The 12,935-nt window shown below is 38.3% G+C and overlaps 1 protein-coding gene across 1 annotated transcript in view; it reads left to right on the top strand.

The window, feature by feature from the left end:
* cpm (carboxypeptidase M) overlaps nt 1-12,935 on the top strand; it is a 42,796-nt gene that overhangs the window by 5,769 nt on the left and 24,092 nt on the right. Inside the window, exon 3 of the mRNA XM_084407404.1 lies at nt 3,438-3,535. Within this exon, the coding sequence (XP_084263530.1) occupies nt 3,438-3,535 (98 nt within the window). The remainder of the gene's footprint in view (nt 1-3,437; nt 3,536-12,935) is intronic.

The raw sequence follows: 12,935 nt of genomic DNA, 5'->3' as shown, positions 1-12,935 counted from the left end.
TTCAGTTCTGGTAGGAAATGCAAAAACAACTTTGTTAATGGAGGAAGTGGCATGTATCGGCTCTTGTGATTTGTGTAATAGGGAGGTTGTCTCTCTGTAACCACTGTTGAAGTTGCAATGAATTGGAAGTAGCGACAGATGTTATCTTAATGTACCTACATCCGTGTGTAACGGATTATTGAAAAAGAAAAAAATTACTTGGTTCTAGAGGTGGCCATAATGGCAAAAATATATCTTACAATGATTCTTTACATTGTTTTTTAAGACTGGTTCATAAACAGTCATTTTTAAATAGGGAACTAATGCGCTTCAGGCATGTGCACTCAGAAAACTGTATATCAGAAGTTTGAACTGGCAAGGTTTTAAAACGCATGCAAATAATAAACTTTGATAATGATGGAACAACTGCGTGTAGCGCCACATTAGAAAATTAAAAACCATATAATAATAAAAAAACAGCAACTGCAACTGATAGACTTTGCACTGTACTACACTAATGATCTCTATGTAAAGGCAGATTGTGGAGATAGCTTAATCTTTCACCATCTAATATAGTCATGCTTGTACACCTTTAACTTGGTTCTATGCATCGGTTGTTGATTGAATTTTCAGATGTGGACGTTGCACTCAAGTGGAGGCAGATAAACGTGAGTTTACAGAGGCGAGGTTAAAGCAGATTACATGATTGATTAAATGAAGTCCTGCATACATCATCTGTCATTTTCACTGGAAGGTCCAGCTATGACATTTTCATTAAACAATATGTGGTCAAAACATTTTCTTTTTTAAAATAAAACCCATGACCGGTGGTTTGTTCACACTCACAGTACGATCTATAGCTTGCAATTAGAAAATAACTGGGGTGAAATTTCATTGCATGCCGACTTTAAGGAGTCAAATTTAAATCTCACAACAACAAAGAAACACATCAGAGACCACTCCTACTCTTTTGTTGCTTTGGGAATAAAAGTCCAGGTGCTTTAATAGCTGGGCTGATATTATTACAGTATATTGATGCGTATTGGACCAGAAGTCCGTTGACTTTTCCGATGACATGGAGACTTGGCTGTAAATGTGAATAATTTAAAAAACAAAAATCTCTGTTTGGAGATTTTGTGTGAAATTGTGAACAGGACTTACTGTCAAAATGTCATCAAATCAGTGCTGACAATGCCAAACCAAGCTGTTAAAGTTCTCAATCGATGGTATGTGTGAACAAAGCCATACTATTAGGCATGCACGTTGGAGCATGTTTAAGGTTGTGATGCTCTGACATACTGTAAGAAGTCTGCTTTCAATGAGTTTGACCCAGTCACAGAGTTTGCACAATTAGGGCTCGTTCACACAGAACGCGTTTTTGCTTTGAAAAACGCAAGACGCGGGCAGTGGAATGCGGAAAAAACGCAAGATCTTGAGATGCTTTTAAAAAAAGTTAAACTGATTATAACTTTTTTAGAATGATGTATCATTCGTGAGGCGCTGCAAAAGACGCAAGGCGCGAACGCAACGGTTATACACGTCCGTCTAGCGCGAGTTTACATAGAAAAACAATAGAAAAGTAGCACATTTGAATGGAATAAATGCATTCTGTGTGAATGGCGCCTTAGACTTACAAGTACATTTCATGGACTGTGTGACATCATGAACAACTGTATAAATTGTGCATTCAACAGCATTTTGGTGGTGAAAAAAAGATGCCTTTACCAGAAAAGTTAATCCAGTAATTAGTGTAAAAGTTGCTAATCTGTTGGAGGTAGAGAACCTGACACTCTTTCTAAAAGTAACTAAATAAACTATTGTGGACTTGGAGAGAGGCCTCAAGTGAAAGGCTTCAAGTATCTCAAGGTCCACACCTCAGAGAGCTTTACATGGACCACACACACCACAGATTAGTTGTGAGGCCACAATAGTACCTCTACCTTTGGTGCCTGGGGATGTCCCGGATGGCCCCCATGATCTTTGTAAAGGTGCACAATTAAAAATGCTCTCACAGGTAGACCTACTGACTGGCGTGTAAGTTCCACACACAAAAAAATGGTAGGATGTGTGGATGGGGGTATACATCTATGCATTTTAAGATGTCTGGAGGGCAAAAATTGGATAGCAATAGCTTTAAAATCATGTATTTTCACTTTCATCTGCGTCAGTAAATAAAAGTAAACACATGGCCGTGAAGAGTTGCATTTGATTTTTGGAATGACTGTGCTGTACTGCAAAGGTTACAGCGGTTTCTTGTCAAAAAGAGATAATATTTGGATTTTATTTTTTAATATAAAAAAAAAAAGACTAAGTGACTGTCCTAACCACAACCTATCAACACACTTGTCAAAGCCACACGTTTTACCTGTTGTGGTGTAGGTCTATCTATGCATTACAAGTGAATTTACTGAAACGCTGTCAGGAAATTGTAACCAAATTCATTAAATTCATTCACAATATGCCTAGTATGTTATAAATGGCTCTGGTTGAGTTGTTTGCATCCCTTAAAATTAGGCCACTGCTAGTCGTTTAACATTTTGGTAGCACTTTATTTTACAGTCCTGTTCCCCATGTACATACTTTTTATAGTAATTGCAATAACTGGGTAATAATTAATAACACTAAGAACACATAAGGGTCATGTACTGTAAAATAAAGTGCAACCTATCGTAGGCTAAAACAGTTTAGCTTAGCATGCACCAATGCTAAATTTGCTATATACGGTAAACGTTATGTTCACAACTTGTAATAATTGCTTCGATGAGCTCATTGTTTCTGCTTTAAATTAATACATGGTGTTAGCTAACTGCGTGACTTGTATATGAACATTTCTGAAATGCATAACTTAGACACAATCACCTCTGAAATATGTTTTTACAATTTTCTGTAAAGCTGCTTTAAAACGACATGTATTGTGAAATGCGCTATACAAGTAAATGTGAATTGAATTGAATTAGCCACGGGCATCTTACATCTCAATTGCAGGATGTAAGCTCAGCTTTGCCATCACAGGAATACATTTCATTTTAAAATATATTAAAATACAAAAGTTTTAGTAAACTGTAATATTACAGTAATCTTGGTTTGGATGACTGTTTCTCTTTTCAAGCTCATCTTGAAGATGTATTTCTTTTAGTTTGTTCTGAAGCAAGCATGCTTTAACTTGCTCAGTGAATGTGAGATCTCCATATTCAGTAGTCCTCTGAGAGACAGAGACCGAGACAGACGAATAGAGTGAATAAGAGCTAGACGTGAGATTACACGGGATTGGGTTGCCAGGTGCCTGCCCAAACTGTGCAAAAACATTATTTGACTATCTGGTTAACCCTGAAAACAGTGAGACATTAATCATGTGACCGGCACAAGATCCACACTACTTAATTCAGTTGCAAATGCACTGATTCACTAATTGAAACATTTGTTTGCAGTCGATTAACATTTACATTTTGTCTTTCTAGGAAGAGAACTCTGGGTCTTAATACTGGGTCAACATCCGAAAGAACACAGAACAGGCATCCCGGAATTCAAATATGTGGGAAACATGCACGGAAACGAGGTAATGCAGTCGTGTTCTCCTTTGTTATTTGGTGCAGAACATGGTTTTATTTTCACCAGGTCTTGCATTGTAAGCAGTTCAGTATTGCCGATCCGCTTCTAAAGAACCCAGTCTGGCATGTCTGTTTTCTTTAGATCGGGCTAAATTAGGAATTGGAGGCTTCTTTAAATAGATCCAGCTCTTCGTTTGTTTAGTTTTTTTTCTTCTTCTTTTTTGTTGTTTGGGCGAGAAGGGGCCAGCGCTGGTCTGAAGGGGCGTATTTGGTAAGGGGTGTGTGGGAAAAGCGGTCTGTGCACAAAAGCATTACAGTCCGAGGAACCGGCCGGGACGCCAGTGAGGAGCAGTGGACTGTGACCCTCACTGGGGAAAAAAATAAAAAAATAAAATACAAGGTAGGCTGTATAGGGGGGATCTTTTCACCAATGTGCTCCGCCTCCACACCCACTCAGAACTATTGTGAATTCAGTACTTCCTGTCTTTGTGAGAAGACTAAACCAAATTTGCTGAAGAAAAACTGTGGTTGGAATTACTATTGGGGGAATGGGCTGGAAAAGCTTTAGGAGAGAGATTTTTCACACTTTAGATTAGGGCACAATTCTCACTCTTAACTAAATATTAACTATAGCCGCGTTTCCACTGCAGGAACTTTCCCCAGGAACTAGTAACTTTGGGGTGGGACTCGGTGTGTTTCGACCACAGGAATCAGGGTCTAAATGAAGTTCTGGGTAAAAATGTCCCCCTCAGAAACTCCCTGCTTGCGAGGTAGTACTTTTTCAAAGTTCAGGAACTTTCGGGGGTGGGACTTGGATGCCAAACATGCTGATTGGTTGAGTTCATTCCGCATTTTGATTGGTTGACTCCACACACCATTTTTACTAATCTGTTGCGGTGCGTGCAGTCCTACGTCATCGGACTAATTTGCTTAATCTTCACGGTACTTTAGACCGCGGTGGAAACGCAAAAAGCAACAGGTCTGGGGGAAAAAAGTTCCTAGGACAAATTGTCCCAGGTAATTTTGGTGGAAATGCCTCAATAAAATCCTAATTACTGCTTATTAATAGTTAGTGAGGTAGTTAAGTTTAGGTATTGGGTAAGAATATGGGATGTAGAATATGGTCATGCAGAATAAGGCATTAATATTTGTTTTATAAGTACTAATAAACAGCCAATATCCTAGTGATATGCTAATAAGCAACTAGTTAATAGTGGGAATTGGACCCTAAACTAAAGTGTTACCAAAAATTGACTCTATTTGCAGGGATGACTATCCACCTCTACTGCATTTTAAAATTATGGGTGGCACTTCTGGTTTGGGGACCTTCAAATCAAAAAGACTGAAACAACCCAGGGTTGCACTTCAGCTAATCCTTATCCATCAGTTTGACTGGATAAGCATACATTTTCCATCATGCTCTATTTTTATCCATCAGGAAAATGTCAATCTTGACATTTTAATGTGACATTGGTATCATAAGAATACTTGTGATAAGGGCTAATTTCAGTCTGCTGTGTTCTGTTCTCCCAGATTAGTTTATTTTTCTGTGGATATGAAAAGGACAACAGATGCTGCAGTATTGTGGTCTACTCTCCCGATTTAATGGACATATCCCATAAATAATTTACTGGAATGCAGTAAGAATCTCTCGTTTTCTCCGCAAATCCTCATTCACATCTCTTTTATGGTTTGTTTTCACTCAAGCAATTTAAAGATTAAATTGGTGCTCAACCAATGTGCATTCTAGTTAGAAACTCTGACTTGAGACTGCGCTGACACCATGTGACTGTGACGTATGCCTTTAAAATGCCACGAAAGCAATTCCAGAGCAGTCGGCTGGCTCATTCTGCACAGTTTCTCCAGAACGACTGCACAAGCTCTGATGTTTAATGATGACAGCAATCACGTGTGTTTCGTGTTTGTTCTGACACCTTTAGTTCCGCTAATGCTGACAAATCAGCATAAAAAATCTTATATTGTTTTATTGGTATTTAAATAACTTTGGAATTAGAATTTAAATTAAGTTTTTGCACATATGTGCCCTGTACATAAAGTAGCACATAAAGTACTGAATGAAATGCTACTGTTGCTGCATAAAAATGTCTTGTATTTGACACATTTCATCAAATCCACTTTGCATACTTCATCAATCCGAACGTCACTAAGGGAAGCAGAGAGTTTCTGAATTGACGGCTCCGTTTTCAACTCCTTCCCCAACGGCAAGCGGCGAATCTTTCTGATTGGTTAAATCCAGCCAAAGTCCATGTTCCTTTGGGATCTTTTGCCTTTTGATTTGACTTAGACTTTAGTCAAATAAGCAACCACCTAGAGTGCAATAGCAACACATTAAAAAAACACTGTGAACATCTGTGATCATCTTAGAACATCATAATTTTACATACTGCAGTATTCTGTGTCATTTTGTAATCGTTTTCTTTAAGCAATTTTTTTTTTTGTAATATAAAAATAACACAATTCAGCTTCAAAAGATTTCACGTATATCAGTAGCTACTGTACCTTTGTCAAGTTACCTTTTAAATTTAGCCAGTCAAAGCTTTACTTGTCTGGCACCGTGTGGTGTCACCTAATGAGACCGCATCCTGTCTGACCTTTTCAAATCACGCAAATGCAAGGAAGAGAGGTGCATTTCATAAAACTGTAAACATGTAAACATTACTCAAATTAGTCACGTAAGCATTAACGATCAGCATCCATGAGTCATCTAATGAAAAGAGGTGTGCCAGAACTTTGATACACCACTAAAGTGCTCCTATAATGGTCCGAGTCTCTTAATGACCCCATAAGACAGAACATGATCCTTTTGTATAAACCTGAATGGCAAAAAGTCTCTTTTAAACATCTAGCTAAAGAGAGTGTACAGACTGTAAACAAAGACAGGGCTGGTATGGATTACAGAGGGATGAAAGATTACTCAGATTAAACATAAATAATTGCATTACTTCATTACATAATTTATCAGACAAACAGAATTAATCTGTGTTGAATCTATTGCAACAATTGCTTGTTTGTTCATGAAGCTCAATTAAAGAGCTTTAGCAACATCAAGCAAGGTTGTAAGTTTCTCAGTTTGTGTTTTTATTGGGAAATGTTTTTTTATGCATTCAGGAGACGCTTTTACTCAGTGCATTAAAGGCAAATGGTTTTACAAACGATTTGGATGAATTTGTTCAGCTCATGTTTCATGATTGGCTGCTAGGTGGCTGCACATTGGCAAGGCAAGTTTATTTATATAGCACATTACATACAATGGTAATTCAAAGTGCTTTACATAAAAGAAATTAAAATAATCAAAAGAAATAATAATAATTAAAACAGTTTAGAATAAAAAAATAGTACAAACAGTCAGACGAACAGTGGCACAGTACTCATTCAGTAAATGCACAGCTAAACAGAAGTGTTTTGAGTCTGGATTTGAATGTGACTACTGTAGGAGCACATCTGATCTCTTCTGGAAGCTGGTTCCAGCTGCGGCTGGCATAATAGCTAAATGCTTACAGTGAACCCTTGGTATTTCTTGTTGATGTGATCCTAATGATCTGAGTGATCTGTTGGTTTATATTCAGTTTCAACAGGATGGCCTCCACCCAAACAAACTAAGGCTGATTCAGTCTGTGTTTGATCACATTCATCTCGTTTGGAGATTCCTCATCTACATTCATTAATACTTCAAATCTGTTCTCAAGATGTATAGGCGGTGGTAGGTGCAATCCTTGTCAGAGCCGTATCTGGGGTAGAGGATGCTACTGCGGCAATATGTGATGCTCGTGACAATCTGATGTCTCGAGTGCCTTTGGGTCTCGCTCCGTTTGTGCCATCGATTAGTGTGTTGATCGGCTTGTTTCTCTACACTCAGTATGGCCTGTTGAGGAGCACTAGATTCATGGGACTCGCCGGCTGTATGCTGAGGACGTCCATGACGAAGCTCTGTTGTGTGTTCCGTCTGGTTTGGTGGTCCCGCGAGTAACTTTGTTTCAAGAACAGCAATCCTTTGTAAAAGTCTGTAGCAGTTTGTTAGTAGATTCTTGAACCAGAAGAGGCATTTTGTCTCTTGTCCTTTTGAATGTTGGCAGTTGTTGGTGACGCTCTCGGTGTGTTGCTATGCTGTTGGTAAGGTGTTCTAGAATGTGCTGGTTGATTGCTTACTTGACTATGCATGGTGGATGTACCGAAATGAAAATTTTGGGCCGAAACCGAGAGTGAAACCTGAGCGCTGAACACTGAGCGGCAGGCGGCCGAAATTTCGGTGCATCCCTAAATGCGTGTCGTAAGCGTTTTAAACTGTTTTCCTTTATTGGCGTAAGCGGCTTAAGAATACACAGATCGATATTTGCCTTGATTTTTCCGGTCATGTAAACACCTTAACCTGCGTTCTTTCAGTTTTTTGAAGTGCACTGAAGTGTAATATGTAACAGGAAAGCATCCTTACTGCAGATTTAGGTGCATCCAACCAGAGTTAGTGTTTCACTGTAGGAAAGGTAAAAATATATCATACACTCTGACTCTTCCTCGACCAAAGACATTTTTGAAAATGTGTTCTCATCTCTTGCTGGCGAAGGGGAAGTGGTCATACATTGATGTCACTACTGGGAAATAACCTGTTAAGTGTAAAAGTTTTTTTCTTTTTTTTTTTCTTGGTTCGCTGGGTTTATGATTTGCATGTTAACCAGTAAAACAGGTTATTTAAACTATTTGTGGTAGTTATCAGCATAGTGGCGTGCATAAAAAGGTGCTCACTGGTTTTCATGCACACTATATTAGTAGACTAAAGCCCTATTCGCACTGGATTAGTATTACCTGGTGACCTCTAGTCATTTGTAATAATTGCGGAGGTTGTCTGTGATCTTAATCCCGTGCGAATCGGCCATGTCTGTGATTTGTAAAGTAAAAACTCTCCCGCAAAATGACCTACCATATTTAACCGAACACAGAGGTCCTGTGATTAATATTAGTCCCGTGTGAATCGGCGTCTCTGCGATTTGGCGGGGTCGTATATAATTTTTTTCAAGGTTTTTGTTTCCTGTGCGCCTTTTTATCCATCTTTTGTGAAGAATGGAGGCTGCATTGGAGTGTTTTGATAGTATTTGGGTGCTGGGTCATATCGCTTATACCTACACCATACAACTATACAATTTGCAGAAAGAGAAAGCTGAAAATCATCAGAAGAGCGAAACAAAAAGAATGATTAGATGGAGATGGATGACATCTATAGCAGCATGCGGTAAAGAACATTATTCTGTTTATGATAAATCATACAGCTAGACCTATAACGACAAGACATTTCCAAGCAATAGCCTATTGACATAATATCCGGGAGATAAGTCAGTAAATTAGAGTAAAATCACAGGCTTCGCTTATCCTGTGCGAATGCGCCTAATAGGGCTTAATTTAGAGAATAGTGAGTGAAGGTGATTTCAGATACAGCCCAAGTTTCGATGATATTCTGGTCTGTATGGCTTGGGTATGGCTATAAAGTCTGTTTGATTTTTCACCTGTTATCATCCAAATGAAAACCATAATTATTTTTGAAAAACAATTGCACACTCTTAATATGAAAATATCAAAAAGCTGCACCATTTGAGGAGCATTCATGTCTGTAACATAAACAGACATGGCAGAATTTAATACCAAGTATAGGAGCTACTCCTATCATCTTCGAAGTATCATCTACAGGCATGTCAAATCAGCATTATTTTAAGTAACCATTAAGTAACCAACAGTGAGAGAGAAATTCATGGAAAGCTAAAGTCTAGTGACTGTGTTAACAGTCAAATGACCTTCGGCCTTAGTGCAGTGTGACTGACTTGTCTTTTTCCAGCTCTGGTTTTACTTCAATCTTAAATTATTCTGCTGCACGCTGCTCCGGGCCAGAGCGGACTCACCGCCTGCTCAAGCTGCGCTGCATGAAAGCACGATTGTGAATATACAGACTGATCTTAGTCCTACCGGAGGTTTTCAACAGTGGCCCCTTTTTTTCCCTGCTCTCTCTCTCTCTCTCTCTCTCTCTCTCTCTCTCTCGATTAGACCCTCAAAAATGTTGTTCAAACAGTAGCATGATCTTTTTTTTTATTGTAAAAAACGAGTCAGTGTTTAAGTGGTCTTGACATGAAGCTGTGGGTATAATGTGTGTCTGTTTATTTAAGTCTCTTGTTGTCTATATGCCAACCTAAAAAAGCAGCCCATGTGCCTCGGTAATCAGAAATAGATCTATAAATATTCTCCTCTGGATTAGTTATTTCACTCAATAAAATAAAAAAAAATAAAAAAAGCTTTTATAGGCAACAGTGAAGTTAATGTTTTCTTACAAAGTTTTACAAAGCCAGATTTTTGACCAGCAGTATTCAGCATAAAGTCTGGTTTAAGTCTGGTAAAGAATTGCCTACTTAGACACGAAAAGACCATATGTCTGACATGTAAGGGACAAATCAGTTCAGTTGGTTTCTACCAGTGGAAATACGAATTGCTGTACAGAGGAAAAAAGTACATTTTAGTGATAGAATATAAAACAAGTGTTCATTTTATTAATTACTTTTCTGTTTTGAGTCTTCTTTTAAACACAAGATTACTTCGATTTTTCATCCGATTAATTGTGCCTAACTATTTACACTAAGGCAAATAGACTGTCACAGGCATGACATTTAAACATTAGTTTCGGATTTATTTTTGCCACATTGTTCTAATCACTTGAGGTACCATTGTTAATGTCCTCTCTCAGCCTTGTCGGCAAACATACTGCTGTTCTCTTCTAATGAACCATTTAGTCAACATAATAATAATTTTAAAATGACAACGTGTTTTGCAATGTTCTATACATAGTCAAAGTTTTAAATCTGTATCTGATTTATTCAGCTTCATGAAGATTATAGCGTCATTTGTCAGAACAAACATGACTAGGCTTCAGTGATAGTTTTAAAGGGATACTCCACTTTTTTGGGAAATAGGCTCATTTTACAACTCCCCCAGAGTTAAACAGTTGAGTTTTACCATTTTCGAATCCATTCAGCCGATCTCCGGGTCTGGCGGTACCACTTTTAGCATAGCTTAGCATAGATCATTGAATCGGACAGGAGTCGGACCATTAGCATCTCTCTCAAAAAAATGACCAAAGAGTCTCGATATTTTTCCTATTTAAAACTTGACTCTTCTGTAGTTACATCGTGTACTAAGACCGACTGTAAATGAAAAGTTGCGATTTTCTAGGCTGATATGGCTAGGAACTATACTCTCATTCCTGCGTAATTATCAAGAAACTTTGCTGCAGTACCATGAGTCCAGCAGGCGTAATGATATGACGCAGCGCCTGAAAATAGTCCCCAGCTCTGTAACTTCCAACGTGACCAGGACTAAGTTTGTGTAGTTTCAGCTGGCAAGCAGGTTGTCACGTTGGTTATGTTGACGGAAGTTAGCCTATTTTCAGGCGCTGCGTCATATCATTACGCCTGCTGCACTCATGGTACGGCAGCAATGTTTCTTGATTATTACGCAGGAATGAGAGTATAGTTCCTAGCCATATCAGCCTAGAAAATCGCAACTTTACATTTTCCGTTGGTCTTAGTACACGATGTAACTACAGAAGAGTCAAGTTTTAAATAGGAAAAATATCGAAACTCTTTGGTCATTTTTTTGAGAGAGATGCTAATGGTCTTGTCCGATTCAATGATCTATGCTAAGCTATGCTAAAAGTGGTACCGCCAGACCCGGAGATCGGCTGAATGGATTCGAAAACGGTAAAACTCAATCGTTTAACTCCGGGGGAGTTGTAAAATGAGCCTATTTCCAAAAAAAGTGGAGTATCCCTTTAATTTTGCATCTTTTACTGTGTAATGACAGCAGACCCCTCTCAGCCACTCTTGCAATGGGCGCAGCCAGGAAAAAACAGGAAAAAGTTCCAGAAATCGGTTATCTGAGCAGATAAATCTGCAAAATCGATATATCAGTCAACCTATACAGCCAATCATTTATTCAACTGCTTTTAAACCATTCAAGCATAATATGATACAAAATAGAATATTCAGTACAGGCGTTCTGTCTGTGAAGAGTCTCTCTGTGAACACACACACCCGAAACAGAAAGCCTCTTCTCAGACAGCACTCAACAGTTCTCTTTTGTGATTTACTAAGTGACAAAAACACACAAAATAATGTCAAAGCCCTATTTTAGGTGAGTATCCTCATAAGCACTGTCTGAAATGAGTTAAAAAGTCTTAAGGGTCATTACATGTCAAATCAACAAATTTAACAATTTACTCATTGAGCCACATTGAAATCCCCATTTCTCTGGAAATATACCATAAAGGGCCTTAAAAATTAATATACCCAATCTAAAAGGATATTAAGATATATTTAATACTGAGTAACAGGCATGGAAACTTCAGGGGAAAAAGCACAAGAAGTATTTTTTTTGTTTGTTTTTAATTTAGGACATGTTGACATTGGCATATGATGTAAGATAGATTGCTAAAGTCAGTAGATTTAACTAATAGACCTATTAATCTCTGTGTAAAAATAAAACGATGTTGCAATCGTTATAAAATAATTTGTAACCCCCTGTAATCTGGCTCCAAATCTCCGCTATTGGATTAGTCAAGATTGGATTACTCAGTTAATATCCATCCATCCATGACATTTAATGTTCTGGCTTTCTTCTTCATTTATCTGGCTTTCAACAAAAGAAATGATCAAAATCAAAGTTTTTAGCCAGGAAACTATTGTCTTTTCATATTAACAAAACATTTCACAACATAAAGGGATAGTTTTCAGGAATCTTCAACCAAATATACTCCTGTGCAAAATCCTGTGTGGGTGTGAGTATTCCTCCCTAAATTATTAAACTGGACCCTTCTTCCATTTCTTCTCTCAAAGGTGTTTTATTTCACCAAGAAGTGTAAGCTTGGCCTCAAATGCATCACCCCACAGGTGTGAGGGATCTGTCTGTGCCCTCACACACATGCTGAAATGTTTTGGGTGTTGATCTAGAGGTGTTTTAGTGTGAGCATCAGGGTGCCGTATGAAGAACATCATGTTTTTCAGGCCTGGCTTGGGCCCTGTGATCATGTCTGGGGCGCTGAAGGGACTGATGGTGTGCTGTTTGTGTTGGTCTTTTGAAAAGGAAATGGTACGCAGTTCTTGGCTCTTGTTGCTGTTCGCCGGTTTTCACCCACAATAGATGGACACTATGCAAATTGTATGGTAAACAAAAACCAAACCACATCAGTAAAGTTTCAACCACATCACTGAATGTTTTAACAGACAAATGTAATGACATGTCAACATATAACCACTAAGTAAAGCAATTTGGCGTAATGCAAACATGACGTGACGTGTACAGTGTTCAGGAACTATTTAAGATGTGTCAATGAACCGTGAAACCAGACTTTACTGTTTTCTT

This window comes from Rutilus rutilus (genome assembly GCF_951802725.1).
Source record: "Rutilus rutilus genome assembly, chromosome: 4".
NCBI classification, from domain to species: Eukaryota; Metazoa; Chordata; class Actinopteri; order Cypriniformes; family Leuciscidae; genus Rutilus; species Rutilus rutilus.
The sequence above is the reverse complement of the archived record's forward strand: the minus strand, read 5'-3'. Positions and strand labels throughout refer to the sequence as shown.